The 27499-nt window shown below is 52.6% G+C and overlaps 3 protein-coding genes across 3 annotated transcripts in view; 2 read left to right on the top strand and 1 right to left on the bottom strand.

Annotated features, from left to right (window-relative positions):
* Megf8 (multiple EGF like domains 8) overlaps positions 1 to 15437 on the top strand; it is a 47999-nt gene extending 32562 nt beyond the window's left edge. Inside the window, exons 31-41 of the mRNA XM_075988554.1 lie at positions 592 to 823; positions 1812 to 1935; positions 2054 to 2267; positions 2489 to 2703; positions 6078 to 6285; positions 6444 to 6603; positions 6924 to 7116; positions 7674 to 7844; positions 8148 to 8278; positions 9523 to 9655; positions 12114 to 15437. Of these exons, the coding sequence (XP_075844669.1) occupies positions 592 to 823; positions 1812 to 1935; positions 2054 to 2267; positions 2489 to 2703; positions 6078 to 6285; positions 6444 to 6603; positions 6924 to 7116; positions 7674 to 7844; positions 8148 to 8278; positions 9523 to 9655; positions 12114 to 13382 (3050 nt within the window). The 3' untranslated portion in view covers positions 13383 to 15437. The remainder of the gene's footprint in view (positions 1 to 591; positions 824 to 1811; positions 1936 to 2053; positions 2268 to 2488; positions 2704 to 6077; positions 6286 to 6443; positions 6604 to 6923; positions 7117 to 7673; positions 7845 to 8147; positions 8279 to 9522; positions 9656 to 12113) is intronic.
* Positions 15438 to 16791: 1354 nt separating this feature from the next.
* Cnfn (cornifelin) lies at positions 16792 to 18103 on the bottom strand. The gene is made up of 4 exons (XM_075958451.1): positions 18067 to 18103; positions 17545 to 17655; positions 17089 to 17225; positions 16792 to 16980 (listed from the first exon to the last, which is right to left on the bottom strand). The coding sequence occupies exons 1-4, from the start codon at positions 18101 to 18103 to the stop codon at positions 16891 to 16893; spliced, it is 375 nt and encodes a 124-aa protein (XP_075814566.1). The 3' UTR covers positions 16792 to 16890.
* Positions 18104 to 21867: 3764 nt separating this feature from the next.
* Positions 21868 to 22203, top strand: LOC142841512 (large ribosomal subunit protein eL27-like). The gene has a single exon (XM_075958438.1). It carries the CDS (start codon positions 21868 to 21870, stop codon positions 22201 to 22203), a length of 336 nt encoding a protein of 111 aa, XP_075814553.1.
* The last annotated feature ends 5296 nt before the right edge of the window (positions 22204 to 27499 follow it).

Here is a 27499-nt window from a genome sequence, read left to right as displayed (position 1 = left end):
TGCTGTGTGACTACCACCTCTATCTGGCTCCAAAATCTTTCTTTGCTTGTTTGTTTTTACAGTGCTATAGGTTGAGCCCATGCCTTGTGCCTGTTTGGCCAGGACTGTGTCGCTCAGCCACATACCCAGCCCACTGCTGTTCTTTTGTTTTCTTTTTTTAAGATCTTTAGCTATTTTATTTTACATGTATGTGTATTTGTCTGTATGTATGTATATGCACCACATGTGTGCCAGTGCCCACAGAGGTTGCAAAGATGCACCAGATCCCCTGGGATCAGACTTACAGATGGTTTTGAGCCACCATGTGGGAGCTGGGAACCAGACCTAGGTCCCCTCCAGGCGCAACAAATGTTCTTAACTGCCGAGTTCTCTTTCCAGCCCCCACCTCTGTCCTTGTTCCTCTCCTCATGTTCTTTTTTCTGTTTGTCTACCTTTCTGTTCCTCTCTTTGCTGTCTGATTCTGCAGTCCTCCTGTGTGTCTGCCCGCTCTCACTATCTTCTTTGGATGTCCCTTCTGACCAGTCTTTCGATGGGTCTCTTCTTTGTGTCTCTTGCTCTCTGCCTGTCTCTGAACACCCCGTCTTTCTTCAGGTCCAGCCTTTGTGGGATCCCCGATGGAGGAGTCGGTGGCCCATGCAGTAGCCGCAGTGGGTAGCCGCCTATACCTCTCTGGAGGATTTGGGGGAGTGGCCTTGGGTCGCCTGCTGGCGTTGACCTTGCCCCCTGACCCCTGCCGGCTACTGCCTTCACCTGAAGCTTGCAACCAGTCTGGGGCCTGTAGCTGGTGCCATGGTGCTTGCCTCTCTGGGGACCAGGCACACAGGTAACCATAGTGACTGGCAGTTTGTTGCACAGGACATACTGGTGTCCTCTGAGAGCTTTAGGAGGTGGACTGGACTTGTGGGAGGCCTTGAAGTTCGACTAACTGGTTCTGGCCCACACCTGGGGAAGTGAGTGATCGTGCAGGGTAGAGGTGGTTGGGAATTGCTCCAGTATGAGCCCTGCTTGTACCCCAAGGTCTCCCTTTCTGGAGGAGCTTGGTCAGTATGAGCCCTGCTTGTACCCCAAGGTCTTTCCTTCTGGAGGAGCTGGGTCAGAACTCAGTTGTAAATGACCAGTATAATTTAGACTAGCGAGGATTGAAGGCAGTGCTGTCCCCAGGGTGTTTGCAATATCATCTTTACTGGCAGGCATTGAGACTGGAAGCTCAGAAAAGGCTTCCAGTACCTGCTGAGACCCAGCTCTGACCATCTGGACAGTCTCCTCTGCTGCAGTTCAGGGATCCAGACTGGAGGCCAAGCAGTTCCTTGATTAACTCATTTGTCTGCTCTGTGGCTAGGATAGAAGCCTGCTGAGCATATCACCATGCATCCTGCAGTACTGCTAATGGATCTGATTATGGATGCTGACCCACCCACCCACGGGCCTGCGTCATAGCAGGAGTTCCAGTTGTTTTTCTAAAATCTGGATAATGCTAAGAACCATTCTGAGGAATTGTGGAACTGTGATGTGGGTGGGAGTGAGGGGTGGATGGAAAGCTTAAGTTGGAGGCCTGAGCAGGGAGGGCTGAGAGGCACGGGGAGGTGGCACAGGAAGACCTGATCTGACTGTGTGAGAGGAAGCACACTGTTTTGGGTCGGGATAGGGAACAGGGGACAGTTGGTAATGTCTCAGGCTCCAGTGTCGGGTGGACATGGGCTCATGTATGATCAGGACCCTGAGGTGCAGCTTAGGACATGGTGTCGGGAGGATTCTGCAGGACCGTGTTCCACAGACAAAGCATGTGAGTGAGTCAGCCTCGTGCCCTTTAGGTTAGGCTGTGGGGTGCCTCCTTGTTCCCCAATGCCTCGCTCGCCTGAGGAATGTCGGAGGCTGCGGACCTGCAGCGAGTGCCTGGCCCGCCATCCTCGGACCCTGCAGCCTGGAGATGGAGAGGTGCGTGGTGGGTAGAGGGGCAGGGGAACTGGTCTCCACTGTGGGCTTTGGGTGGGAAGAACTATGTCAGAAGGGATGCTGAGCCCCGCAGAGCCCACCACACCCATTCCCCCACCAGGCATCCACTCCTCGCTGTAAGTGGTGCACCAATTGCCCAGAGGGTGCCTGCATTGGACGTAATGGGTCCTGCACCTCAGAGAATGACTGCCGAATCAACCAGCGAGAGGTCTTCTGGGCAGGGAACTGCTCGGAGGCTGCGTGCGGGGCCGCTGACTGTGAGCAGTGCACACGGGAAGGCAAGTGCATGTGGACACGGCAGTTCAAGAGGACAGGTGCGTCTGTGGTCCTGGGGTCTAGAGGGGTTAGAGGCCTGGACCTCTGAGTCTCAGAGGAAAGCTGGGGTCCGAGGGAGGAAGGCTGGGGACTGGACTTCCAAGTCTGAGAGAGCAGGGCTTACACCCTGGGGCTGGAGAAGAAGGGTGATGTTGAGACTCCTTGAAGGAGGAGGCTCTGGGATCCAGGCTGGTTACTACCCTGTGCCCCCCCCCCCCAGGGGAGACTCGCCGGATCCTGTCGGTGCAGCCCACTTATGACTGGACTTGCTTCAGCCATTCTCTGCTGAACGTGTCTCCTATGCCCGTGGAGTCCTCGCCCCCGCTGCCCTGCCCCACCCCCTGTCACCTCCTCCCCAACTGCACGTCCTGCCTGGCCTCCAAGGGTGCAGATGGGGGCTGGCAGCACTGTGTGTGGAGCAGCAGCCTCCAGCAGGTAATGCCCGTGTCCTGCTGCCAACCCTGGCGCCCCCAGCTCCAGCCCTGCCGTCCTTTCTCCTTCCTCTTGCCATCTCTTCGTTCCCTCCTGCTGTTGTGATCACGACTCTGTCCCTCCCTGCCGGACGTCAGCCCCTGTGTTCTAGCTCTTATCCAGAGCCCAGTGAGACACTGCCAGAGAGGGCTGGGAGGACCCAGTTCAAAAAGGGCAAACGAGGGTTGGAGATGTGGCTGGTGGAGGTGGGTGTACTTGACAGACACAGGTGGCTAGGACTCAACTACCTACCGCATTGTCCGCTTCTGGACGGTCCAGACTGTACCCACCTGGCACAGTTTAGCTGTCCCAGTGGCAGACAAAAACATTTGCCTTGGCCTGCCCCAGCGAGAGATCAGTCAGATCTACCCTCCATCATCACGTCTAGCAAGAAGTGTCTGATCCCCACTGACGCCTGCTCTTCGTGCATTCCCTAGTGGCACAGGACCCAGTGGTAGGGTGCCAGCTTACCAGGTCACTGGGAACTGGGATTTGCTCGCCATCTTCTCACCCTTCACCCAGTAGACTACAGTGCGGGGATGGGGGACAGGGCATAGCCTTTAGAACTTCCATTCTAAGAGCTGATATTAGAAAGAACCCAGCAGTGCTCCCGGCATGTCCTAGCCCGGGAGGGCCCAGCACAGAGGACTGCCAGCTCCCAGAGCTAGAAGCCTCACCTGGGGGTGGCTTATCTACCTTGTAATCAAGTCTTAGGCTGTGGGCCTGGGAAGGTGGCTCACTCAGTAGAGCGGTCGCCCTTCAAACACGAAGACCTGAATTCCATACCCACTACTCATGATCAAGAGTCCAGCTGTATGGGACTTGCTTGTGATCCCAGTGCTCAGGAGACAGACAGGCAGGACCCTGGACCTCCATGGCTCCTCCAGACTACTCAGTGAATTCCAGGCCAGTGAGAGACTGACTGAGAAACAAGGTGGTCAGTACCCGAGGTTGTTCCCTGACCTCCACACGTGCACACAGAAGCTCAGCTGGGCCTGGGTGGTCAGTACCCGAGGTTGTTCGCTGACCTCCACACGTGCACACAGAAGCTCAGCTGGGCCTGGGTGGTCAGTACCCGAGGTTGTTCCCTGACCTCCACATGTGCACACAGAAGCTCAGCTGGGCCTGGGTGGTCAGTACCCGAGGATGTTCCCTGACCTCCACATGTGCACACAGAAGCTCAGCTGGGCCTGGGTTTGGATCTAGCATGGGTGCTGGTGTCCACACTCGAGTCCTTCGCAAGACCAGGATGTTTAGGATGGTTTAACCTCTAAACCATCTCTTAGACCCCAGTTATTCTGAAGCAGGAGAATGAAGCTGCAGTGTGGTAATCTAGTGCTCAGGTGGCTGAGGCAGGAGGATTGCAAGTTCCAGGTCAGTCTGGGATATGTAGAGACCATATCTGAGGTGTTGGGATTAGAACAGAATTTATGAGAATGTATCTGATGGCCAAGGCACAAAAGTGTGTTTGGCTCCTCGTCTGAGTTCTGCTCGCTGCACTCTGCTCATAGGCGGCCTAGCTCTCAGCAGGCTCCGAGCTCTGGCCATAGCCATGGGGTTTCTATTTCAGGACTGCACGATTGCTTTGTTTCTTTCTAAGTACCCTTGGGCAGCCAGCCCAGATTAATCTCACCCATCTTATATTTCAGGTAAGGCCAAGCACTAAATAAAATGCTCTTATACCCCGTGGTATATTCCCACAACCAGCCAGCGATGGCTTGTGAACTGCAGACTGACTTCTCACCCAGGACTCTTCCATGTCCTGGCTGAGTTGGAAGTAGCCTTTTTGCCCCAAAGCCAGACCCAAGTTTGTTGTAAGAAGTTGTGGCTTAGATGCTGGAGAGGTGACTCAGTGGTTAAGCCTACAGCGCTGGATAGTGCTGGCCCACCTTTAGTCCTAGCACTTGGGGCACAAAGTCAGGTGGATCTATGAGTTCGAGGCCAGCCTGGTCTACAGAGGGAGTTCAGGACAGCCAAGCTACACAGAGAACCCTGTCTTGAAAAACAAAATAAAACAAAAAAACCAAAAAGCGTTGGCTGCTCTTCCAGAGGACCCAGGTTCAATTCCCAACACCCACAAGGCAGCTCACAGCTATCTGTAACTCCAGGATCCAGCACCCTCACACAGACATGCATAGATGCAAAACATCAATGCACATAAAATAAAAATAAACAAATTAAAAAAAAAATAAGAAGCAGCAGCTGTGTTTGTAACCCTGCCCACTGTCTTCTTTCAGGTGTAGGGGACAAATGTCTAAGTGTAATGGGACCTTTGGGGCCCAGGAGTCTCTTTCTTTTAATCTTTAAAAATTATTTATTTATTTTGTTTTTTCAAGGCAGAGTTTATCTGTGTAGTCCTGGCTGTCCTAGAACTTGCTCTATAGACCAGGCTGGATTTGAACTCACAGAGATCCACCTGCCTCTGCCTCCCGAGTGCTGGGACTAAAGATGTGCACACTACCACTCAGCTCATTTATTTTTGTTTTTATTATTTAGTTTTTTAATATTACTATTACGTGAGAATTTTTTTAATGCACTAGGCTGCATTAAAAACTACTACTCTTGCCGGGCGGTGGTGGCGCACGCCTTTAATCCCAGCACTCGGGAGGCAGAGGTAGGCGGATCTCTGTGAGTTCGAGACCAGCCTGGTCTACAGAGCTAGTTCCAGGACAGGCTCCAAAGCCACAGAGAAACCCTGTCTCGAAAAACCAAAAAAAAAAAAAAAAACTACTACTCTTCATGACATTTATTCATTTTGGAAGGGGGTGCATGCATGTAGCGGTCAGAGGACAACTTGTAGGAACCAGTTCAACTTTTCTACCATAGGGGTCTCAGGAATCAAACTTAGGTCATCAAGTTTGGCAACAGATGCATTTATCCTCTGAGTCTTCTTGCCTGCCCTGACTTTGATCTCTTGATTTTCCTGCTTCAGCTGCCCAAGTACTAGGCTTGCCTAGCTCCTTTTGGGGCATGGGTAGAGAGTTCAACAGGACTTCACAGGGGCTGATGGCCACCTCTGTGTGTGAGTCTCTTCCTGCCATTCCTTTCCTCTTCACTTACTCCTCAATTCCGCATTCCAGTGTCCTCCCAGCCCAGGGCTCCTTGGTCTTTCCAGTTCCAGAACCCTGACCCTGTCTGGTTAAAGGGTCTGAGGGAGCTTGTAATGGCCCAGCTTGTGTTCTGAGCTAGCTAAAGGCAGGGAGGGTGGGGCCTGAGAGAAAATGGTGCAGTCTGGGAAGTGTATTTGACTTTCTCTCCTGATTCTCTCTCTCTCTCTCTCTCTCTCTCTCTCTCTCTCTCTCTCTCTCTCTCTCTCTCTGCCTCACTTCCCTGGACAGTGTCTGAGCCCCTCCTACCTGCCCTTGCGATGTATGGCTGGAGGCTGTGGGCGACTGCTTAGGGGGCCAGAGAGCTGCTCACTGGGCTGTGCTCAGGCTACGCAATGTGCCCTGTGCCTGCGACGACCCCACTGTGGCTGGTGTGCCTGGGGTGGCCAGGATGGAGGTGGCCACTGCATGGAAGGTGGCCTCAGTGGTCCCCGAGATGGTGAGAAGGGTTTGGGAGTTGGGCAAACTGGTTGGCGGGGGGCACGGAGAACAAACGGGAGTGATCCTGAGGTGGGATTCAGAGGTGGGGAATGGCCCAGGTGTCTGGGGCAGGTGGTGCAGTGATGCCCTGGGTGAAGCTGTGTCCTCTGGGGTCAGGGCTAACATGCGGACGTCCTGGGGCATCCTGGGCCTTCCTGTCCTGCCCCCCGGAGGATGAATGTGCAAACGGGCATCATGACTGCAATGAGACTCAGAACTGCCACGACCAGCCCCACGGCTACGAGTGCAGCTGCAAGACAGGCTACACCATGGACAAGTGAGGCGGAGGGGGGCTGGGCAGACAGTTAGGGGAAGAGTGGGGTAAGTGGGGACGGGTGGAGACAAGACGTGTGGAAGGCAGTGGACCCCAGGTTCACAGGTGATCTCTGAGCTGATCTCTGAGACAAGAGGGCAGTTGCCCGGCCCAGTAAGCAGGGGACACAATGGCTAGAGAACCCCAGGAAAGAGTGAGTCTCCAGGAGAGGAGAGTGGAGGGCAAGATGGGGAAGACTCAGGGTGAACAACCTGTTGAAAAGGGGTGTGACAGTGGGTGAGGGCCGGGTCCCCTGCCTGACTGATCTCTACTTGCCCCCACAGTGTGACTGGCTTATGCCGTCCCGTGTGTGCCCAGGGCTGTGTAAACGGCTCCTGTGTAGAACCCGATCACTGCCAGTGTCACTTCGGCTTTGTCGGCCGCAACTGCTCTACAGAGTGTCGCTGCAACCGCCACAGCGAGTGTGCGGGCGTAGGGGCCCAGGACCACTGCCTGCTGTGCCGGAATCACACCAAGGTATGTGACCTGCTGCCGAGCAGCACAGGCCCTGGTCCAGAGACCGAGCCTCTCAATCTGTGTGTTGAAATGGTTTTTTATTGATTTTTAAAGTGTATTTTGGTGGTGCTGGGGATCGAACCCCAGGGTGTTTGACATGCTAGGCAGGTGCCCTACCACTGAACCACATTCCAGCCCCTCACTGAGGGATTCTAGGCAGAGGCTTTACCACTGAGCACACCCCAGCCCCTCACTTGGGGGTTCTAGGCAGGTGTCCTACCACTAAGCCCTGCCCATCTCTTATGTTGAGGCATCTTGAGGTTTATTTCCAGTCCTGAGAAGCCATGGGCAGGGGAGGGCTGGGAGAGCCGTATTCTGGGGAGATGTGAAAAGATTTGGGGGACAGTGTGATAGTGGACGGAATAGGCCAGGGAAGGTGGGTGTATGGAAGACTTTGTAACTCAGGACTGAAGGGCTGGGGTAAGCAAGTGAAGTGGGGGCCAAATTGCAGCCCAGCTGGGGTGTACCTGGCCCTTGTGTTCCCCAGCCCTTCTGATGGCATTGTCCTGTGTTACCAGGGTAGCCACTGTGAGCAGTGTCTCCCACTGTTTGTGGGTTCAGCTTTGGGGGGCGGGACCTGCCGGCCCTGCCATGCCTTCTGTCGAGGGAACAGCCATGTATGCGTCTCCAGGAAAGAGCTAGAAATGGCCAGAAGGGAGCCAGAGAAATACTCCCTGGATCCAGAGGAGGTGAGGGAAAAAGTCTTCATCCCTGGGTCAGATGGAGGAGGATAGGGCCTGGACCCCTGGGTCTGAGGGAGGAGGGCCAGGGCTGGACCCCTAGTCTGAGAGAGGAGGCTGAACCTGAACCCTTAGGTCTGAGGGAGGAGGACTGGGGCTGGACCCCTGGGTCTGAGGGAGGAGGGCTGGTCCCCTGGGTCTGAGGAGGGCTGGGACCTGAACCCCTGGGTCTGAGGGAGGAGGCTGGGCCTGGGACCCCTGGGTCTGAGGGAGGAGGCTGGGCTATGCCTTTCTGTGTCCTTGCTTGGTCAGATTGAAAACTGGGTGACAGAAGGTCCGAGTGAAGATGACGCCGTGTGTGTGAACTGCCAGAATAACAGCTATGGGGACAAATGTGAGAGCTGCCTTCACGGCTACTTCCTCCTGGACGGGAAATGCACCAAGTAAGAGGAAGGAGCCTGACCCTTGTCCTCACTGGGAGGAATGCTGGGAACTAGACCTCCCATGCCTAGCTGTTTGTCAGTCAGAAATGAACGAATAAGAGAGCTGGAGACCAAACAAGGGACAAGGAAAAGGAAGGGAACCCAGCTGAGAGGGTTCTTCAGAGAGGCCTGGAGGGAGGGAGTGGGCTCAGAAAGGCTGCTGGGGGAGCAGGAGTCAAGACCACCTCCCTTCTGTGCCTGCCTGCCTGCAGCTTCAGAGAGCTCTGGAGTCAGTCCAAGCTGATTGTCACCTAAGGACCCTGTGGCCTGGGCAGTGGGCCGCAGAGGTCACGGGCATTGGACAGGCTGTGGCACAAAGGATGGCCCCAGCCCTAAGGTGGAGGACGCTGCTTGACAAAGTCTCAGCAAAACTTCACCGAGAGATTGGTGGCTGGCCTGTGGCTTCTTCTACTTTCAGGCAGTTGTTGGCTTGAGGGGAGTTCCTGTTGTGTAACCCTTGGGGAAGTCTATTCATATTCCTGGGGGAAACCCTGAGGATGGGGCGTGGCCTGATAGAGTCACTTCAGGAAGGGCCTTCCTGTTCCCTGAGGATTGTCTGGCTCAGAAGTGTAGCCATTGCCACGTACTGGAGCAAAGACGAGGAAATAAGAACAATGTGGGCTGGTGGAAAAAGAAATGAGATATCAGAGCCTTCTTTTCTGGGATCTATGAAAGGAACAGGCCCCTATTATAAAACTAAGGAACAGAAAAATGCTATAATCAACCAATTAAATGCTTGTTATGAGATATTTTGTAAAGCTTGCATTTTAGAAAACATCAAATGATTCTACACGTTAACTTGGTTAAGGTAGAAATAATTTCAGACCCTCTAACATACTGTAGCCCCCTAAGTAGTCAGCCTTGAGACAGACTAAAAATACAAGGTCTGTGTTTGCAGACCCTGAGAAACTTTCTGATTTGACAGACACTGTCTGAAGATGTGGTTTCAGATAAGGCTGTCTGGTTTGTACTTTGCTCTCTCTCCCTGGACATTTAGCAAGGAAGTGAGGAGACCTGAGCTCTGATGCTTGCCAAATAAGAGAATCTCTGGATTAAAGAGAAAGCTGCTGAATCCTTAGATGTGCATTCGTCCCTTTCTTCCCCGCTGCTGTGCGAGCTCCTTCAGTTCCTACAGCCTTTAAGATACCTTGCCCACATCTCCACTTTGGGCAGGCATTCACCCCCCTACTCTCTTTCATCCGTAGATGCCAGTGTAATGGCCACGCCGACACCTGTAATGAGCAGGACGGGACAGGCTGCCCATGTCAGAACAACACAGAGACAGGCACCTGCCAGGGCAGCTCTCCCAGTGACCGCCGAGACTGCTACAAGTACCAGGTGGGTCTGGAAAAGCCAGCTACTGGACTAGGTGCCACAGGAGCAAAAGGCCAGGGCTGGGCTAAGGGACTCGGGACCAAGCAAACTGAGTCTGGTTTGGGATGGAGATCAGCTTGCAGACTTGCTGAATGCTGGGCAGTCATGCAGAGTCCAGATGTGGGCCTCGGGTCTCTTACTGTGACTGTAGTCACGGGTTGCAGGCCGCAAGTGCCTCAGTACTCACGGTCTGAAAACAGGTCTGACTGGGCACAGCGGCACACAGCAGCTATTCAGGAGGCTGAGGCAGGAGTTCTACAGGAGTTCATGGCAAGCCTGGGCAATAGAGAGATACTGTTTCAAAGGCAATACAGTCTGAGGATGTGGCTTAGCTGGTAGAATTCTCCCCTAATGTGTGAATCCGGGCTTTGAACTCTTGACACTGCACAAACTGGGGTAGAGTTAGGAGGACCGGAGGTTCAAGGTTATCCTCAGCTATGTAGAGATTGTGAGGCCAGCCTGGGCTACACAAGAGCCTGTTACAAAACAACAGCAGCAGGAAGAAGGACCAGAACCTCTGTGGCCTGGGGCCTTCGTTTAGGAATGGCTGCATCCAGGAGTCACAGTGACGTCAGGAATGTCCCCGCGCCTCTCCTCTGCTCTGCCGTGCCAGCTGTGCTTGCTGTCCACTGTCAGGTGACTCCGGGCTGGCTTAGTTCTAAACTTAGATTTAAATACCCTTGGGGAACCAGGTCTCATGGCTCCAGTTTGTAATTTTAGTTCTTAGGAGGCTGAGGCAGGAGGATTACTGTCATTTCTAGGCTTGCATGGTACAAGACTCAGGCCTCAAAAAAAAAAAAACACCTAACACAAGGGCTGGAGAGATGGCTCAGAGGTTAAGAGCATTGCCTGCTCTTCCAAAGGTCCTGAGTTCAATTCCCAGCCACCACATGGTGGCTCACAACCCTCTGTAAAGAGGTCTGGTGCCCTCTTCTGGCCTGCAGGTATACATAATAAATAAATTAATTTTTTAAAAAAAGATATTTAAAAAAAAAAAGAAAAAGAAAAACAAAACAGAACAAAAAAGACCTAACTTTGGATCCTCAAATACACTTGAACATACATATTCACAAACATAAAATTCACTCACACATATACTACACACACACACACACACACACACACAAATGCATTCACACACATACACAGAAAGCCTAGAAGCAATCCTCTATGATAGAACCCTTGCCTAGAATCCCCCAGTGAGGGGCTGGGGGTGTGGTTCAGTGGTAGAGCAGTAAGTCCCCCTATACTAGAATTATAGGTGTGTGCCGCTGTGCCCAGCAAAAACAAACAAAAAAACCTCATCACAAATATCCATTGACCTTTACTAGAGTGGGCTGGAGATCAGTGCAGACTTCCTCCAGCCTCTGTTGGCAACTCCAAGTAGTGTTTATTTGGTTCTAATAATTAAGCAATAATAGCCAGCATGTGGAGAGTGCCTGGGTGAGCTGCGTGCTGTGCTTTGGAGGTAGTAGCTTAGCCCAGACGTGGAAGACTTGTCAAGGCTTTGCAGGGCCCTTGGCAGAATGTAGGCATGAGAAGAAAAGGCCCAGAGAGACCAAGGGTCCTATTCCAGTCCCAGTGGCTGGCTGGGGGAGCCTGTTTGTATGGGAGTGGTTCCTGGTGAGTTACAGGAGTTGTGAGAGCTTGTCCCTGCCCCCATCTCTCCTTCATTCCACATATGTTCACTAAGCACCCAGTATATGCCCGACACCATGCAAGAACTGGAGCCCCAGTGGATAACAAAACAAGCACAGTGTCTGTTCTCTGGGACTTGTGTTGTTTAGGTGATGGGGTAAGGTAAGCAGAAAAACTTAAGCTGAGGTGGACGTAATGCTTCAAGCCTGTACACTCAGCGCTGGGGAGGCCGAGGCAGGAAGATCAAGAGTTCAAGACTAGCCTGGGCTACACAGCAACACTCTGTCTCAAAAGCAAAACAGATAATACCCCTAGAAGTGGTAGGTATGGTATCAGGACTGAGGAGGCCTTGGTAAGAAAGTGACATTTAAGGTGGAAATGACTGTGACAGACAAGCAGACCTGCGGAGCCATCTAGGCAGAGAGGATCAGTTGGTGCAGACGCCCTGAGATGGACATGTGCCCCACAGGTCAGAAGCCAGGTGGGCAGGCGAGGCTGCCAACTCTGAACCAAGTGGCACAAATGTGATTTCAGTTCCCTGAGCAAGCCTTGGTTTCCGTCTAAATGTGTTCAGTGAGCTCAGGTCCCTGGCAGAGGGCCATGCAGCTTGTGAGGATGTACAGCCATGGTCCCACAGAACTCCTCAGGGCTGAGCATCAGAGCCTGAGCTCGGCTGGGGTGCAGCTAGGGTGCTGCGGGGGAGTGCAGTGCAGTGGCTGTTTGGAATTGAGGGTCTCACCGGAGCTCAGCCCTGGTGGCCCCCTCTACTCCTTCCTGTCCGCAGTGTGCCAAGTGCCGGGAGTCATTCCACGGGAGCCCTCTAGGGGGCCAGCAGTGTTACCGGCTCATCTCAGTGGAACAGGAGTGCTGCCTGGACCCTACTTCCCAGACCAATTGCTTCCACGAGCCCAAACGCCGGGCCCTGGGTCCTGGACGCACTGTGCTTTTTGGCGTGCAGCCCAAGTTCACCAACGTGGACATTCGCCTGACACTAGATGTGACCTTCGGTGCTGTGGACCTCTACGTCTCCACTTCCTACGACACCTTTGTGGTCCGAGTGGCCCCTGATACGGGTGTCCACACTGTGCATATCCAGCCGCCTCCACCTCCCCCACCTCCCCCTCCTCCCGCTGATGGTGGACCCAGGGTGGCCGGGGACCTAGGAGGACTAGGGACTGGAAGTGGTCCAGCCACTCCAGTGGAGCCACGAGTCCGGGAGGTGTGGCCCCGGGGCCTGATTACCTATGTGACAGTGACAGAGCCATCTGCAGTGCTGGTGGTCCGCAGTGTGCGGGACAGGCTGGTGATCACCTATCCCCACGAGCACCATGCCCTCAAATCAAGCCGCTTCTACCTGCTGCTGCTGGGCGTGGGAGATCCCAGTGGGCCTGGTGCCAATGGCTCGGCGGACTCACAGGGCCTGCTCTTCTTCCGGCAAGACCAGGCCCACATTGACTTGTTCGTCTTCTTCTCCGTCTTCTTCTCTTGCTTCTTCCTTTTCCTCTCACTTTGTGTTCTCCTCTGGAAGGCCAAGCAGGCCCTGGACCAGCGACAAGAGCAGCGCCGGCACCTGCAGGAGATGACCAAGATGGCGAGCCGCCCCTTTGCCAAGGTCACTGTCTGCTTCCCTCCAGAGCCTACTGGCCCAGCCCCTCCTTGGAAGCCGGCTGGACTCCCACCTCCTGCCTTCCGCCGCTCTGAGCCTTTCCTAGCACCTCTATTGCTGACAGGAGCTGGGGGGCCCTGGGGACCCATGGGAGGGGGGTGCTGCCCACCAGGCCTCCCTGCCACCACAGCTGGCCTGCGAGCTGGACCCATCACCCTTGAACCCACAGAAGATGGCATGGCTGGTGTGGCCACTCTGCTGCTTCAGCTGCCCGGGGGGCCTCATGCTCCCAATGGGGCCTGTCTTGGGTCAGCCCTCGTCACGCTGCGGCATAGGCTGCATGAGTACTGTGGGGGCAGCGGGGGTGCTGGAGGCAGTGGGCATGGGGGTGGTGGTGGCCGAAAGGGACTGTTGAGCCAGGACAATCTCACTAGCATGTCCCTCTGACTGGTCAAGAGTCCTCATAAGTCACCTGCTGACTTTGGACAGTCCTCAGACACCACTGGCTCCCTTTCCCCAGGTTCCCCCTTTGTTCTGCATTTAGCAACTATTTATTGAGCTGCTACTCTGTGCCTGGTTCAGTTGTAGGCACAGAGCAAAGCCAGAGACGAGAGGAACGTCCCTGGATTGATGGGACTTGGGGTCTTGGAAGGAGACACACACGTGCACACACATACACACGCACACACATACACTGGTTCAGAGAAGTGTCTTGACATTAGCAAGGTCTAACACTAAGGGATTGTGGATAAAAATTAGGTGTTTGGAGAAACTAGGCTGGGAAAGGTGGCAGACTGAGGAAAATGATTCCGAGTTAAGGAAGCTACAAGGCTTCTGAAGGCCCCGAGCCTGGAACCAGTTTGTTAGAAGAACCAGAAACCTGGCCGCTGCAACCCAGATCAGGTGTAAGATGAGGCTGGGGACAGGCAGGGCCTGGGGTTGTATTCTTGGGAAGCTGTTGGGCAGTTCTGTGGTGGGGAACGAGGAGTCATGCCTGTTCAAGAAGAGGGGGCTGGAGGGGACTGGAGAGGCTGCAGGTGGGTAGCAGTGGCAGGAGGAGGGTGAGTCAGGATCAGATGCAGGAGGAGTGACAGGATGTGACAGTGTGCAGATGTTAGGCTGAGGAAGGGGACACAGCCAGATGGCCACTTTATGGCCTGGGCATGGCCAGGGTGGAGTGAGGCCATTACTAAGAAGGGGCAGGCTGGGGCTTGTGGGAAAAACAGCAGAGTCCGGTTTGGGCTTGAGTCAGGTCTGACTGGGGACTCACCCAGAAAGCCCTTTGAGTGTTTCTACAGGAGGGATCCAGGGTGCTGGCAAAAGCCGGCAGGAGCCGTGAGCTGCTGTGCCTTCCCTGGTGGTGACTGAGACCAGGGTCACCAGCTGAAGCTGCGAATTCAGGCTTGTTTCAAGGGAGCCTCGGAGGAAAGTCCTTTGCCCGAGATGCCTCACAACCTGCTCTAGCAAGTGTGGGGTGACAGTGGGGGGCGCGGGATCCTGGGGGGCCACCCCACCCACACTTCCTTTTTGGATGGAGATGCTCTTCTAACCCTTGAGGCCTCCCTTCCCCGTCCTAGGCAGCTCCCTGAGCTTGGGACTCTTGCTTTTCCAAGACTTGGACTTCCACATGCTGTTTTGGTCCTGGGGTGGGTTACCCCAGTCGGAGAGGCCCTGCTGCTGTATGCGTGTCAGAGGGCAGGGACCACATGGCATCCACAGGAGAGCAGCTGGAGCAGCAAATAGTGTGGGGAAGACGCAGGTGTCTTGGGTGCTTCTTGTGTGCACGGGAGGGAGGGCTGAGATCCGGGTGAGTGGCGCAGGTGTCCTTGTCCTGGTTCCACCTCAGAGTCATGTGTCCTGAGACTGGCTTTGGCATTGGAAGTGTACCACAATGGGATCTCTTGCTCCCCAGAAGAGAGGCGAGGAGACAATGGGCAGGGACGTCTCTGACCCTTTCTTTGTCCCTGCCAGAGTTTGACTCAGGGAGAAACAGACAGCCTGTGTCCAGGCATTGGCATTAGACAGAAAAGCTGGGGTACAGAACACACAAACCATTCTGTTTCATCTGAGGAGCTGAGATGGAGAACTGGTAGAGCTGGGAGGGCACTCGGCAGTGTGGTAACTGGGCACACATGGGCACTCTCTGAAACACACTCAATACCGAGGCTGAAAAGCATCATGTTTAACCATCTTAGCCCTTGGCCCCAGGCTGTGCCAAAGCCTCAATGTAAGGGCGGGTGTGGACCTGAGATCTCCGCCCTCAGCATGGATCTTCTGCCGCAAGTGCTTTGCAGTACACCTTCCCTGTATGCTCGCCCCAACACCAGTCACTTGCTTAAGTGCAGACAAGGACGTGGCAGGCTGGACTTGAGAGAGACTGAAGTTTCCCGTGTGACAACATGGGATTTCAGGCATCACTGGCTCCATGAGTTTTGCCTTTATAAGTTGATGGTGGCTCCTACCCTTTAAGATGTGAACATAAACCTGGCTTTTTAAAAAAGACTTATTTGTTTGTTTGTATATGTGCATGTGAGTTCAGGTGCCCGAGTAGGCCAGAAGAGGGCGTCAGATCCCCTGGAAGAAGAGTTACAGGCAGTTGTGAGCTGTCCTGTAGGTGCTGTGAACCAAACTCAACTCCTCCCTAACAGCAGCCAGTGCTCTTAACCACTGAGTCATCCCTCCAGCTTCCAGAATAGGTTTTATTTTTTGTTTTTCAAATTAGGAACTGCTAACCTCAGAGGAGAAAATGGGCTCAGAAAGGTTTACAAACTCACTAATATAACAGAGAAGTGGCAAGGTCAAAACTGGACACCCCTCCCCCGCACATGTTCAATTAGTTCTTTTGCAGTAAATGTCATCATACAAAGTCAGTGAGTTAAGGAGGTGGTGATGAACTTCAGTATGATGGGCTACCCTTGACAGGGTTTTCCTCAAAAGCCCATCTTGTCTGGAGGCTAATGGGAGAACAGGCTATGGGGACTCAGCACCATCTCCGGCTCTTGGCATGTGTGCAGGTGCAAAACCCATACACATACACATAAAATTTTAAACTTTTTATTTATTTTTTGAGGCAGTGTTTCTTTGTGTAGTCCCGGCTGTCCTGGAACTAGCTCTGTAGACCAGGCTAGGCTCAAACTCAGTGATCTGCCTGCTTTCTACCTCAAAGTGTGCACCACCGCTGCCTCGCCTAAAAATCTTTTTAAAAAAGTCTATAGATCCTAAGCAGGGTACAACATTGGTTGAAGAGTTTAAGTCTTTTTTGTTTTTCAAGCCAGATTTTCTCTGTAGCTTTGGAGCCTGTCCTGGAACTCGCTGTGTAGACCAGGCTGGCCTTTAACTCAGATCTGCCTTCCTCTGCCTCCCCAGTGCTGGGATTAAAGGCTTGCGCCACCACCGCCTGGTTTGAGTTTAAGTTCTACCTTCACTTTAAAAGCTTTTTTATTTGAGGCAGGGTCTCAGTATATAGTTCAGGATGGCCTCATACCTTGCATCCCAGGCTGCCCAGGTGCCTCTTAAACTTCTGGCCTCAGCATCCTGCTGGGATTACAGCAGGCTTTGGCACCAAGACCAGCTTGCTTGTTTTGCTTATGTTCAGGATGTGGGCAGAGGTTCAGATAGGCTATCTGCGCTTGAGGGCTAATGGTTTCACTCTGTGAGACGCCTACAGGGAGCCTCAGCAGCGTCATCTATGCGGCCTGTCCCATCAAACCCGTCTTCTCTGATACACCTAGACATCTTTCATGCATCCCACCTCACTCAACCTCCCACTGCACCCAGATTCCTTCCCCGCGACAATAAAAAGCATGTAGGCGGGGCTGGTTTTCCGGTTTTTATTGTGGGTGTACTTTTTGGCGGTGGCAAAGGGCAGTGGGACAGGCTTTCCAAGGAGTGCCCCCCTCCCATCTCCTGAGAGGCCAGGCGTGACCAGGGACTCGGGAGAGGGGAGAGGACATTCTTACTCGCGGATCTTCAGTTCCCGCGCCATCTGACAGAGGGCGCAGGGGAGGCAAAAGGTGAGGGTAGCCCAATCGTGCCCGACGGAGCCCTGGAGGGTGAAAAAGAGAGAAATCGATAGGGGTCAGAAACCTTGCTCTGGGGTCCCAGGTGGCGGGTCCCCAGTCCTCAGTCCCGGTGGTCCGGAACTGGCTCGCACCTGGATGTGGTAGCGCTCCCGCATGCCCGTGCGCAGAGAGTGCAAGCCTCCAGGCAGGTACGGTGCACAACAGCACTCCCCGAAGTCGTCAGAGATTCGGCAGGCGAGGCACAGCGGAGCGAAAGTGCCGCACAGACCTAGACAGGGCGGAATAGTCAGGGTCGGGACCTGCTGCGCTTGCTCTCAGGGAGGGCACACACGATGGCAAGGAAGGGTGAGGGTTCCCGGAGGACAGGTGTAAAGAAGGGGGCAAAGACCCAAAGCAATCAGGGTCCGGTGGGGAGGACCAGCTGCTGAAGAGGGAGGCTGAGGGCTGGATGGTGAGATCCAAGGCAGTGAAGATTGCAGAAGGGCCCAATCAGAGCCCCACAAAGGGGTAGGTGAAAGGTGTAGAAAGGGTTGGGACGAGTTTGGGGTGAGCTTCCGCCCCTTCCCACCTTCCCTGGGCACACTCACAGACGGGCATGTCGTTGCAGCAGTCGGTGAGGCCTGTGTGCCAATCGCTGAGCTGTGTCTGGTAGCAAGTATTGGCACACTGAGGCTGACTGGTCACTGGATAGGACATGGCTGTGGAGGTAGGAAAGAGGATCAACAGGCATCCCGGCAGGCCCTTCTGGGCCATGGCACCCTTGCCACCCTTCCTTCTGCCGGGCAGTCTGGGCAGGCCACTTGGCCGCCCCCTTGAGGAAACATCGCTATACCCCTTCCATTTGGTCATCAACACCCCTAGTCTGTCCCTGTTGCTGTTGCCAACTATACATCTGGTTGAACCAAGGTTGGGAGGAAAAGTGAGCACCACGGCTGGGCATTGCTTAGATTTGCCACCACCTCCTCCTCCTCCACGACTGGGCTCCAGCATTTCAAGGGTCTCTGGGGTAAAAGCAGGTGCCATTTATCTTCGAAGCCAGGGTGCCCAGGGGAGGGAGGCAGCCAGGTTCCTAGCTCCCCAAAGGTTGTTGGTCCATCCTGTGATCCCACCTTTGCCTTTCACGTTGTCGTGCATCTCAAACTGCATCTCGCTGGCCCTGAGGAGTGGCTGCTGTGTGAACGGCTGCAGGGGATGGCTACGGCAGCAGCTACGGCAACGGGGTCTGTCCCAGGGACGCTGGATACTGGGCAAGGGAGGGCAAGGGACTAGGGCACTGGGGGAGCTGGACTCTCACGGGGAAGAGAGCTGAAGAGAAAGAGGCTGTGTTAGCCTGTTGGCTAGGATGGAAAGGGTGGGGCGAACAACTCGCCCATCTTAACAGCTGCCCGACAGACCCCAGAGGACTCTTTATGGAGCAGAGGCAGAGTTGGAGAGAGACAAAGAGAGCAAGGGACAGGGACAGGTGGGGCAGAGACGAAGAGCTCTGAGCCAGGTGCCCACAGAGACACTGCTAGTGACACCCACAAGCGCCAAGCACTTTGCCTCTGCAAGTCAATCTCACAGAGGGCCAGAGGCTTAGAGATGAAGAGAAATGTACTGTTTCGGATGGGCCAATCCAAACAGACTAGGAGATTGGGAACTGGGCCCCCAAATTTCTAAATTCAACTCAGTACCTCTCAGGTTGGACAGGTGAGACTGGGAAGATGGGGCTTTGGGAGAGAGCAAGGTTCCTGGTTACTGACAATCAGAGATGAGAAAGGAGCGGAGCTGAGAGCCAGGTAGGTGGAGAACAGCCAAGGGGCCCTGCCTGGAGCAGAGGCTCTGGGGAGAGAAGGTGCTCCTACCTGCAGACCCACGTGAGGAGGTGGCGATGGAGGTGACACGGAGAAGCAGCAGACACTAAGTTCTCGGTGTCAGGCCAGGAGCCACTTATATGGGCCTGGCCGCACAGCCTGGGCGGGGCTCTGACAGAGATACCTAGGGAGCCTAGCCGGTCTGCCTGACCCTCTTCCCTTCCGCCTGGATTTTCCATTCCCCACACCCCACTTCCCCTCCTGTCTCATCGCTCAGGACTGAAGTCCTGGGGGCAGAGGTAGAAACCAGAGTAGGGGTGACATAGAGAGTCAGGGGTGGAGAAGATTTGAGGAGCAGAGTGCTCCAAAAGAGAGGGGAAGATGGAGATGAGAAGAGAGTGGGGGATACAGGAACCAGGAAATGGGTGGTGGGAGAGGAGACTGAGAGATGGAGATGAGGAGAGAAAGATATTGAGAGACAGAGTGTAACATCTGGGGAGAAATAGGAAAGATATGAAGCAGGGTTTTGGAGAGGTCAGAGGGACCTGTGGGCTGAGAGCAGGGTTAGGGACCCGATAAGGTGGGGGTGGGGGTGGGAGGAGTGAGGGGAGAGGGAGGCAAGAGGAGACCTGGTGTGCTGTTCAGAGTAGGGGGGAGTGAGGATGATGGGTTTTCCTTTGTGGTCCCTTCTCATCTTGCTTAGTGATTTTGTCATGTTGAAGGGGAACGAGGGACACTGTTCTTCCTGTTCAAGACCTGGAAACATGGTGGGGGGGGCAGTGTGTTTTAGGGAGTCATATGGGGACCAAAGTAAAGAAGCACCTCATCTCCACTTGTAATGGGAGGAGAGGGGGCTGACGACTGACAAGAAAAAGTGAGGGTGTAACTGGCCCTGGTTACAACCTGAGGGGTGGTCTGGGATGTGAGTCTGAGGGAGGAGGGCTGGGGTCTAGACCCTTGGTTCTGAGGAGGAGGATTGGGGTTGGGACCTGTGGGTTTGAGGGAGAAGGGCTGAGCCTGAGTATGTCAATTTACGTAAAGGAGGGTCTAGACCCCTGTGTCCCTTGTTGAGACTGGGTGTTCCTAGAGAGCTGGATCCAAGTTTCCGATGTACTGGGCTTCAGGGGTGATGGGAATTGGATATTTGATTCATCAAAGTTTTCCCCCAACAGGCCTGACAGGGTTTTTGGTGACTCAGTGGGGAAGCGGCATTAGAGTTGGGTGGAGTTCCTACCATGGGTGTCACCCCTAAAATATAGGAGGCACCAGAAAATTGGGGTGTCACCTCTAGAGAAGGTTGTGTCACCGTGCCACAGTGTATGGATATGAGGTGACAGCAATGGATCACAGCTTTCTCCACCTGTCCAACACTCTAGGGCCAGAACCTTTGTCTCCTGGCACCATCCAAATGACTGGCTCGCTTTGTCCCCAGATTCATGGCAGCGAACGTCTTGTTTGTCTCTTGGTGTGGCGCCCATGTACTTGACTGACATTTCCCACTTCATTTTTGAGTGCCTGTCTCCCCATTTCTGTGTCTTTGTCCAGCTCTAAATTAAGTCTGTCCTTTATTTCTTCCTCCTTCCTTTCTTCCTTCATTTTTTGTTTTTCTTTTCTTTAAATTTTTTTTTGAGACAGGCTTGCATGTAGCCCAGACTGGACTCCAACTCACTGTGTACCTGAGGATGACTCTGGACATCTTGACTTCACCTCCGAGGACTGAGATTATGGGCTTGCACTAACAAAATTACCAAGTCTGGTAATCAAACTAGTGCCGGGGATCAAACCAAGGGCCTTGTCCATGCTAGGCTAGCTGTCTGCTAACTGAGCTACATCCCCAGCTAGCTCCCTTCCTTCCTTCTATTATTTCTTTATTTTGAGGCAGGGTTTTACTCTGTATGTAGCTAGGCTAGCCTCAATTCATGGTGATCCTCCTGCCTCAGCCTCCCGGGTTCTCGGATTGCAAGCCTGAGCCATCACATCCCTTCCTTCTTTTCCTCAGCTTTGCAGGTCCGTTTCGACATGTGTGTTTGTGTCCTCTTTCTTGGTGTCTCTCCCTCAGAACCTGTGTTCGTGTCTCCTCATCCTGGGCCTGTTTCTCCTATCACAGGTCTTTCCCTGTCTCACCCTCCTCTAAGGCAGCCTCATGGCCTCTTCCCATATTACAGAGAATGAACTGAGGACCACAGACTCCCCAGGTGACAACCCGAGTTGTTACGTTTAATGGCATAGCCTTGGGGCCGCCAATTAGATACAGCCACTCATGCAGAGGAGGAAGCTGGGGCTGGGGAAATTGTGAGTTGGCTTGAAGTGGGAAAGGGGTGGGGGATATCCATTCGCGTGAAGACATGAAGTCTGGGGAGCTGGGAAATGCGCATGACCCAACTGGCAGGTGCTTGACCTTGCCCCCCTTAAGTGGGGGACTGGTTACATACACAGTGCTTGGTTTCATTTTTAATTTTCGTTTTTGTTTTTCAAGACAGGGTTTCTCTGTGTAGCCCTGGCTGTCCTGGAAATTACTCTGTAGGCCAGGATGGCTTTGAACTCACAGAGATCTGCCTGCCTGTGCATCCGTGTGTGCTGCCACTACCCAGTTTTCACTATCTATCTATCTATCTATCTATCTATCTATCTATCTATCTATCTATCTATCTATCATCTATCTTCCTTCCTTCCTTCCTTCCTTCCTTCCTTCCTTCCTTCCTTCCTTCCTTTCCTTCCTCTCTCTTCTTTCTTTCCTTTCTTTCTTTCTTTCTTTCTTTCTTTCTTTCTTTCTTTCTTTCTTTCTTTCTTTCTTTCTTTCTTTCTCTCTGTTTGTGTACAGAAATTTTGCCTGTATGTCTGTGCACCGTGAGCATGTCTGCTACCCATGGAGGCCAGAAAAGGGTACTAGATTCTTTCTTGGAGCTAAATTTACAGACAGCTGTGAGCCACCATGTGGGTGCTGAGAATTGAACTGGGGTCCTATGAACGAGCAGTTGGTGCTCTTAACCACTGAGCCTAGATTGTTAGGTTTCCGCAGCAAGCGCCTTTGTCTGTGGAGCCATCCTGTTTTCTCGCCTTCCCTGCCCCTCACAAGACAGGATTTCTCCTGCTGGGAACCGGCTGCTAGCTGTCGAAATGGGCAAGTTCATGAAACCCGGGAAAGTGGTGCTCGTCCTGGCTGGACGCTACTCCGGATGCAAAGCTGTCATCGTGAAAGTGACGGCTGCCATGGGCAAGAAGAAAGTCGCCAAGAGATCCAAGATCAAGTCCTTTGTGAAGGTTTATAACTACAACCACCTGATGCCCACAAGGTACTCTGTGGACATCCCCCTGGACAAAACTGTTGTCAACAAGGATGTCTTTAGGGACCCAGCCCTGAAATGCAAGGGAAGGTGGGAGGCCAAGGTCAAATATGAGGAACGATACAAGACAGGGAAGAACAAATGGTTTTTCCAGAAGCTTCGGTTTTAGGCATATTTTTGTTTACATCATTAAAAGTTTAAAAAACAACAACAACAAAAAGATAGGATTTCTCTGTGTAACAGGCCTGGGTATCCTGGAGCTCATTCTGTTAGACCAAGCTGGCCTTAAACTTACAGAGATTCACCTGCCTCTGCCTCCCAAGTGCTGGGTTTAAAGGTGTGCACCGCCACTGCCCGGTTCTGCTGAGCCATCTTACTGGCTCCCAGAAGTTCAGTTGTGTTTTCAGATAGCATCTCAAAATGAAGCCTAGGCTGTCCTTGAACTTAGGATCTCCCTGCCCAAGGACGAGGGCTGGAATTCTGTGTGTGCACCACCACACGGACTCTACTTGGAGCTTCAGAGAAACAATGAAGGCTCCAAGATTGTTAGGTGGGAATATACTTATACCAAGACCAAATCTAATTATTTATTGGCAATCCAGACTGCATTGTGCATCTTGCATTTTATTTACCATGACTGGAGCTCTCCCTCCAACAGCAAAACCCAGTGGGGTTGTGGTCCTGCATGCCCAGAACCTGGATGTTCAGCTCCCAGTCCTCTCCTCCTTTCCTGAGAATGTGCCTGGTACCCAGGCCCTCCACCCCCTCTGCTCCCTCAGGACACCAGACTCAGGTGTTCCAGCTCATCTCTCCCCGGAATTCAGGCATCCACATTCTAGCCCAGTTGCCCAACATGGGTTTCACAAGCAAGACAGGTTGTGCCGTCCATGGCCCTGGCGGAACCAGTCTGACTGAGAGGACAAGTGGGCCCCCCCCTTCCCAACCTAAGCCTACTGTTTCCTTGAGGGCCAACCCAGCAGAACAGGAGGGACCCGGGGAGCTTTAGGTGTGCCACCCAGTGCCCTCTGTGTGGTTATGTGGCTGTGTGTGACTTTTAAGAAGTCTTTTATGCAGGGGTTTTTCTTTTCTTTTTGTTTTCAATACATTCTGATTGAAGTTTCTCCTCCTTCCACTTCTCCCAGTCCCTGCCACCCCCAGCTCCACTTCTCCTCCATTTCCTTTCAGAAAAGAGCAGACCTCCCAGGGATATCAGCCAAACACCGCATGACAAGATACCATAAGACTAGGTACAAACCCTCAGATCAAGGCTGAACACGACAACCCAGTAGGAGGAAGACAAAGAGTCAGAGCCACTTCCACTCCCTCTGTTGTGAGTCGCACAACCACAGCACACACGCAGGGGAGCCGGTGCAGACCAGGCAGGCTTCAGTCTCTGTGAGCCCCTATGAGCCCTGCTTTATTGATTCTGTGCACTGCCTCATCTATCCCAAGCTCGTCTTAAGCCCACCAGGCATGTCTTGAACATACTAGGCCTCAGGCTCGCAATGGCCTTCCTGCCTTGGTCCCTGAGTGCTGGAACTATGTTCCTGCGCCACTACTCTCCGTTTTTGCCTGTTTGGTCTTTGAGACAAAGTGTCACTATTGTGTAAGCTGTTTCTTTGACGCTTTAAAAAAATTATTACTGGACCAGTGAAATGGCTCAGTGCTAAGGGTGCTTGCTGCCAAGCCTGATTCCTAGAATCCACGTAGAAAGAGAATTATGGTGTCCTCTGACTCCCATGTACTTGTTATGGGAAGTGCCTGCATACGCACACGCGCGCGCGCGCACACACACACACACACACACACACACACACACTAATAATAATAACAAAATAAATAAATACACGTGCATGCAGAAGCCAGAAGGCAGCATCAGTTTCCAAGGATGGGGCTAGGGTCAACTCAGGTCAACTCAGGTTGCCAGGGTCACTCAGCAAGCCTCTTTACCAGATGAGCAACTTCACAGATGCTTCTTTGAGTACCAATGAGCCCGATGCCATCCTGCAGCGGAACAGCTGCGGTGACCTGAGACCTTGACCTGAAGTCATGGCAATCACAGCAGATATCTGGGCCTTTGGGAGGAAGGAGAAGGTCACCCCAAGATGTTCCCGAGACCCCAGTTACTGTTCCCTCCTGCCCAGCTATACATAACCCTAGAAAGTACTAACATGTAAAAACAAGCATTGAAGAAGGGTGGGACTTTCCTTTGTGCAGCTTCCCAAGTCACCCATGGGCTTTAAATAACCCCAATAAATTTATCTATTTTTGCCAAGTTGTTCCTGATAGAATCTTTCTTTGGTCCGCCTGCGCCCTATCTATTGGGGAGCAAATGGGTATTTTTCTTGCCTCTCCCCAGGAAAGTCATACAACAAACAATCCTATAGCCTTGGGGGATCTAGAGTTTGCTCTGCAGCCCAGGCTCATCTTGAACTTTAACCATATTGCCTCAGTGCTGGGATCACAGCCATGTACCAGTGTGCCCAGTTTTATTTATCTTTATTGATTGATGCATAACCTTAGGTGATAGATTCTTGAGCTGAGAAACCTGGGTTTTTAATTCCAATTGCTTTATTTTATTACATTTATTTATTTGTTTGTACCTGCCACGGCACAGGTTAGAGGTCAGAGGACAACGTATTCTTTCCTTTTGCCTTGTGGGTCCCAGGGATCAAATTCAGGTCGTCAGTCTGCCCCTCCCCCACCATTGCCGCTGGCTACGAAAACTTGGGGCACGTTTGTCAAACTTCTCTGACCTCAGTTTTCCCATCTGTGAGCGCGACTGTGTCAGATAGCATTGTTGAGGGGTCCGAGCAACGTGTTCAGTGTGAAAGGCTTGACACTGTCTATGGAACCACGCAGGAAACACCGTGCTATGGTAATGACCGTGATGCTTATGTGTTCAGCCTGTTGCTCTGGATACAAGGAACAAAACCAAGTCTCTTGCTCATGCTCCTTCCAGCCAGCGGGTTTATCAGTCGCTGATCATGTAATTGTACCGCTGGGGCGTCTGTCTTGCCTGTGTTAGGAGGATATCCGTCAGTGCAGGTGACTCTGTGGTTGTTTCTTGTTTATGCTCGTAGGATGTGATGTGTGTTTTGTGGGTGCCGACATCGTAAGCTCACACCTGACTTCTATTGGGAGGGCTCACATTTGGTATGATCTTGCATCTCTGACTGAGGTGCTGGGAGTGTGCCTGAAGTGGGAGTCTTGAGAACACTTCTTTCAGTCCCTGGGGATTTTGGGAAGCTGAGAGTTCTCCAAATGGGCTTCAGCTTCTGTTTACTGAGGCTGCTTGACTCAGTGGCTTGTGGAAGAGATACAGGAGAAAGGGAAGGGATAGAGGAGATGGTGTGGGCCAGGGAGACTCTGTGACAGCAACACGGAGGGTAATGGCAGTGTGGGGAAGAGCTTCTTGGAGAGATGTGGATATCACCCATCCATCCATCCATCCACCCATCCATCCACCCATCCATCCATCCATCCATCCATCCATCCATCCACCCATCCATCCATCCATCCATCCATCCATCCATCCATCCATCCATCCATCCATCATTTATGGAGCCTCTGACATGTGTTGAGGTCTCTAAGGTACAAGTGTTCAAGGCCTGGAGGGAAGTCCATCAGGACTTCCTGCCCCCAGGGAGACCCACCTGTGTTCATGAAGTGTTACAGCAGCAGTTCCAAGTGATGGAGAGAGATTGGGAGAGGGCGGGCCTGTCCCCAGTCCTCCCTGAAGCATGATCTATCCAAATTAAAGAGCAGAGGCTGTGTGTGACGCAGAGGTCACTCCTAGACTGGGATACCCCCCTGAATCATTTTCTTATCATCTCTTGCTGGTATAATGACATATTTGCTTTTTCTTAATCACTGTTTTTGACCCCAACTTGGCTCAGCACCCCATAGCACGAAGGCTTGGATAAGGCTGAAGGCACAGAGTCAGGGAAGAAAAATGCCCGGAAGTTCTCATCTTTTGGCCCTACCTCCCTTGAGTCCTAGTCTCCTGCAATGTGTTGCCACCACGTGCTGGAGGTCCAGCTCCTTTTGTTTACTGTAGGTATTTTTCTCTTTTTATTCTTGACTGCTTTATCTGTTAATCTTGTTTTCATCTGTGTGTGTTCTCTTTACATCTGTATCTTTTCCCTCCTTATATCTCTATCTTGATTGTCCTGTACTGGACTTCAATTTTCTCACTTGTAAAACAGGGATAATAATAATAATGACAATGCTAATGACCTCCAATTGCTTAGGACTGTGAGGAAAACACGGAATAATTGTGTGAAAATGCTTTGGTACAGAGCCCAGGCCACTGTAAACTCAGGACAAGAGAACTGTTATTATTGTTTTATTATTTTTATCTCTCCTTCGGTATCTTTGTTTGTTTTCCTTTTTCCTTGTCTCTGTGTTATCCTCAAGTCTCCTCCCATTCCGGGTTCCTTTTGCTGAAAGCTCTGCCCCTGGCTTTCTTGGTAGGGACGCAGGTACCAAGGACACCCAGGCCAGAGACCGCCTCCCACCTCCCCTCTAGCAGGCACTCCACCTCAGGACTCAAAAATCTTGCCTGGGGGTGAGGCATGGCCCCAACCCCACAAATAGCCTCATAAAATCCTGAACCCCAGATCTGTCATCCAGGACAGGTGAACCAGAGTGACTCATAGGATCCCAGAGTTCAAATTCCTGGACCCCAATCTTTTAAGTTCCTGATTCTTTGGACCCTCAGACACAAGAATCTTGACCACTAATTTTTCCCCTCTGGGGTCCTAAGTGCCCTTGCTCCTTTAGGATCAGTGACTGTGGCTTCTTTCACCAAAACCCACGGGCTGCTGGGTATGATGCAGGTCTGTAATCCTAAACGCTCTGGAGGCTGAGGCAAATACCAGAGCCCACTCTGGGTAATATAGGGAGTTCAAGGCCAGTCTGCGCAACTTAACGGGACATTGTCTCAAAATGAAGAAGGATTGAGGCTCAGTGCCCAGTAGTAGAGACCTTGTTTAACCTACGGAAAGCCCTGGGTTCAATCCCCAGTACTGGGAAAAAGAAGAGGGAGAGGAAGAAGAAAAGAAATAGACCGCCTAGAAACACCCAGGTACCAGAGGCCATAAACCCTATTCTTGGCCATTTCAACCACGCCCTCAGCAGTCTGAGCTCTCTCCAGAGGAGATCTGACGCACCCTATGTTCCTGAATGGGCTTCAGCCCTTGTCAGACAGGAATAGGCTCTAAAAGACGTCATTCTCCGCTAGTTTCGGTCAATAGACAGGGAATCTACCTGGTAGGGGTCGGGTTGGGTCGGTTCGGCTACAGGCCCAAGGGGTTCCCAAGCAAACCAGCTCTTCTGGTTCAGTAAGTCCTTTCCAGAAGGCCCACTACCGGGGTTCTGGACTTGACTTGCGGCAGAGGAGAGGAGGGAGGACGCCGTAGAAGAAACTGAGTTCAGGGATGTGCAACCTCAGAAATGTACCC

Source organism: Microtus pennsylvanicus, chromosome 1 (genome assembly GCF_037038515.1).
Source record: "Microtus pennsylvanicus isolate mMicPen1 chromosome 1, mMicPen1.hap1, whole genome shotgun sequence".
Lineage (NCBI taxonomy): Eukaryota > Metazoa > Chordata > Mammalia > Rodentia > Cricetidae > Microtus > Microtus pennsylvanicus.
The sequence above is the reverse complement of the archived record's forward strand: the minus strand, read 5'-3'. Positions and strand labels throughout refer to the sequence as shown.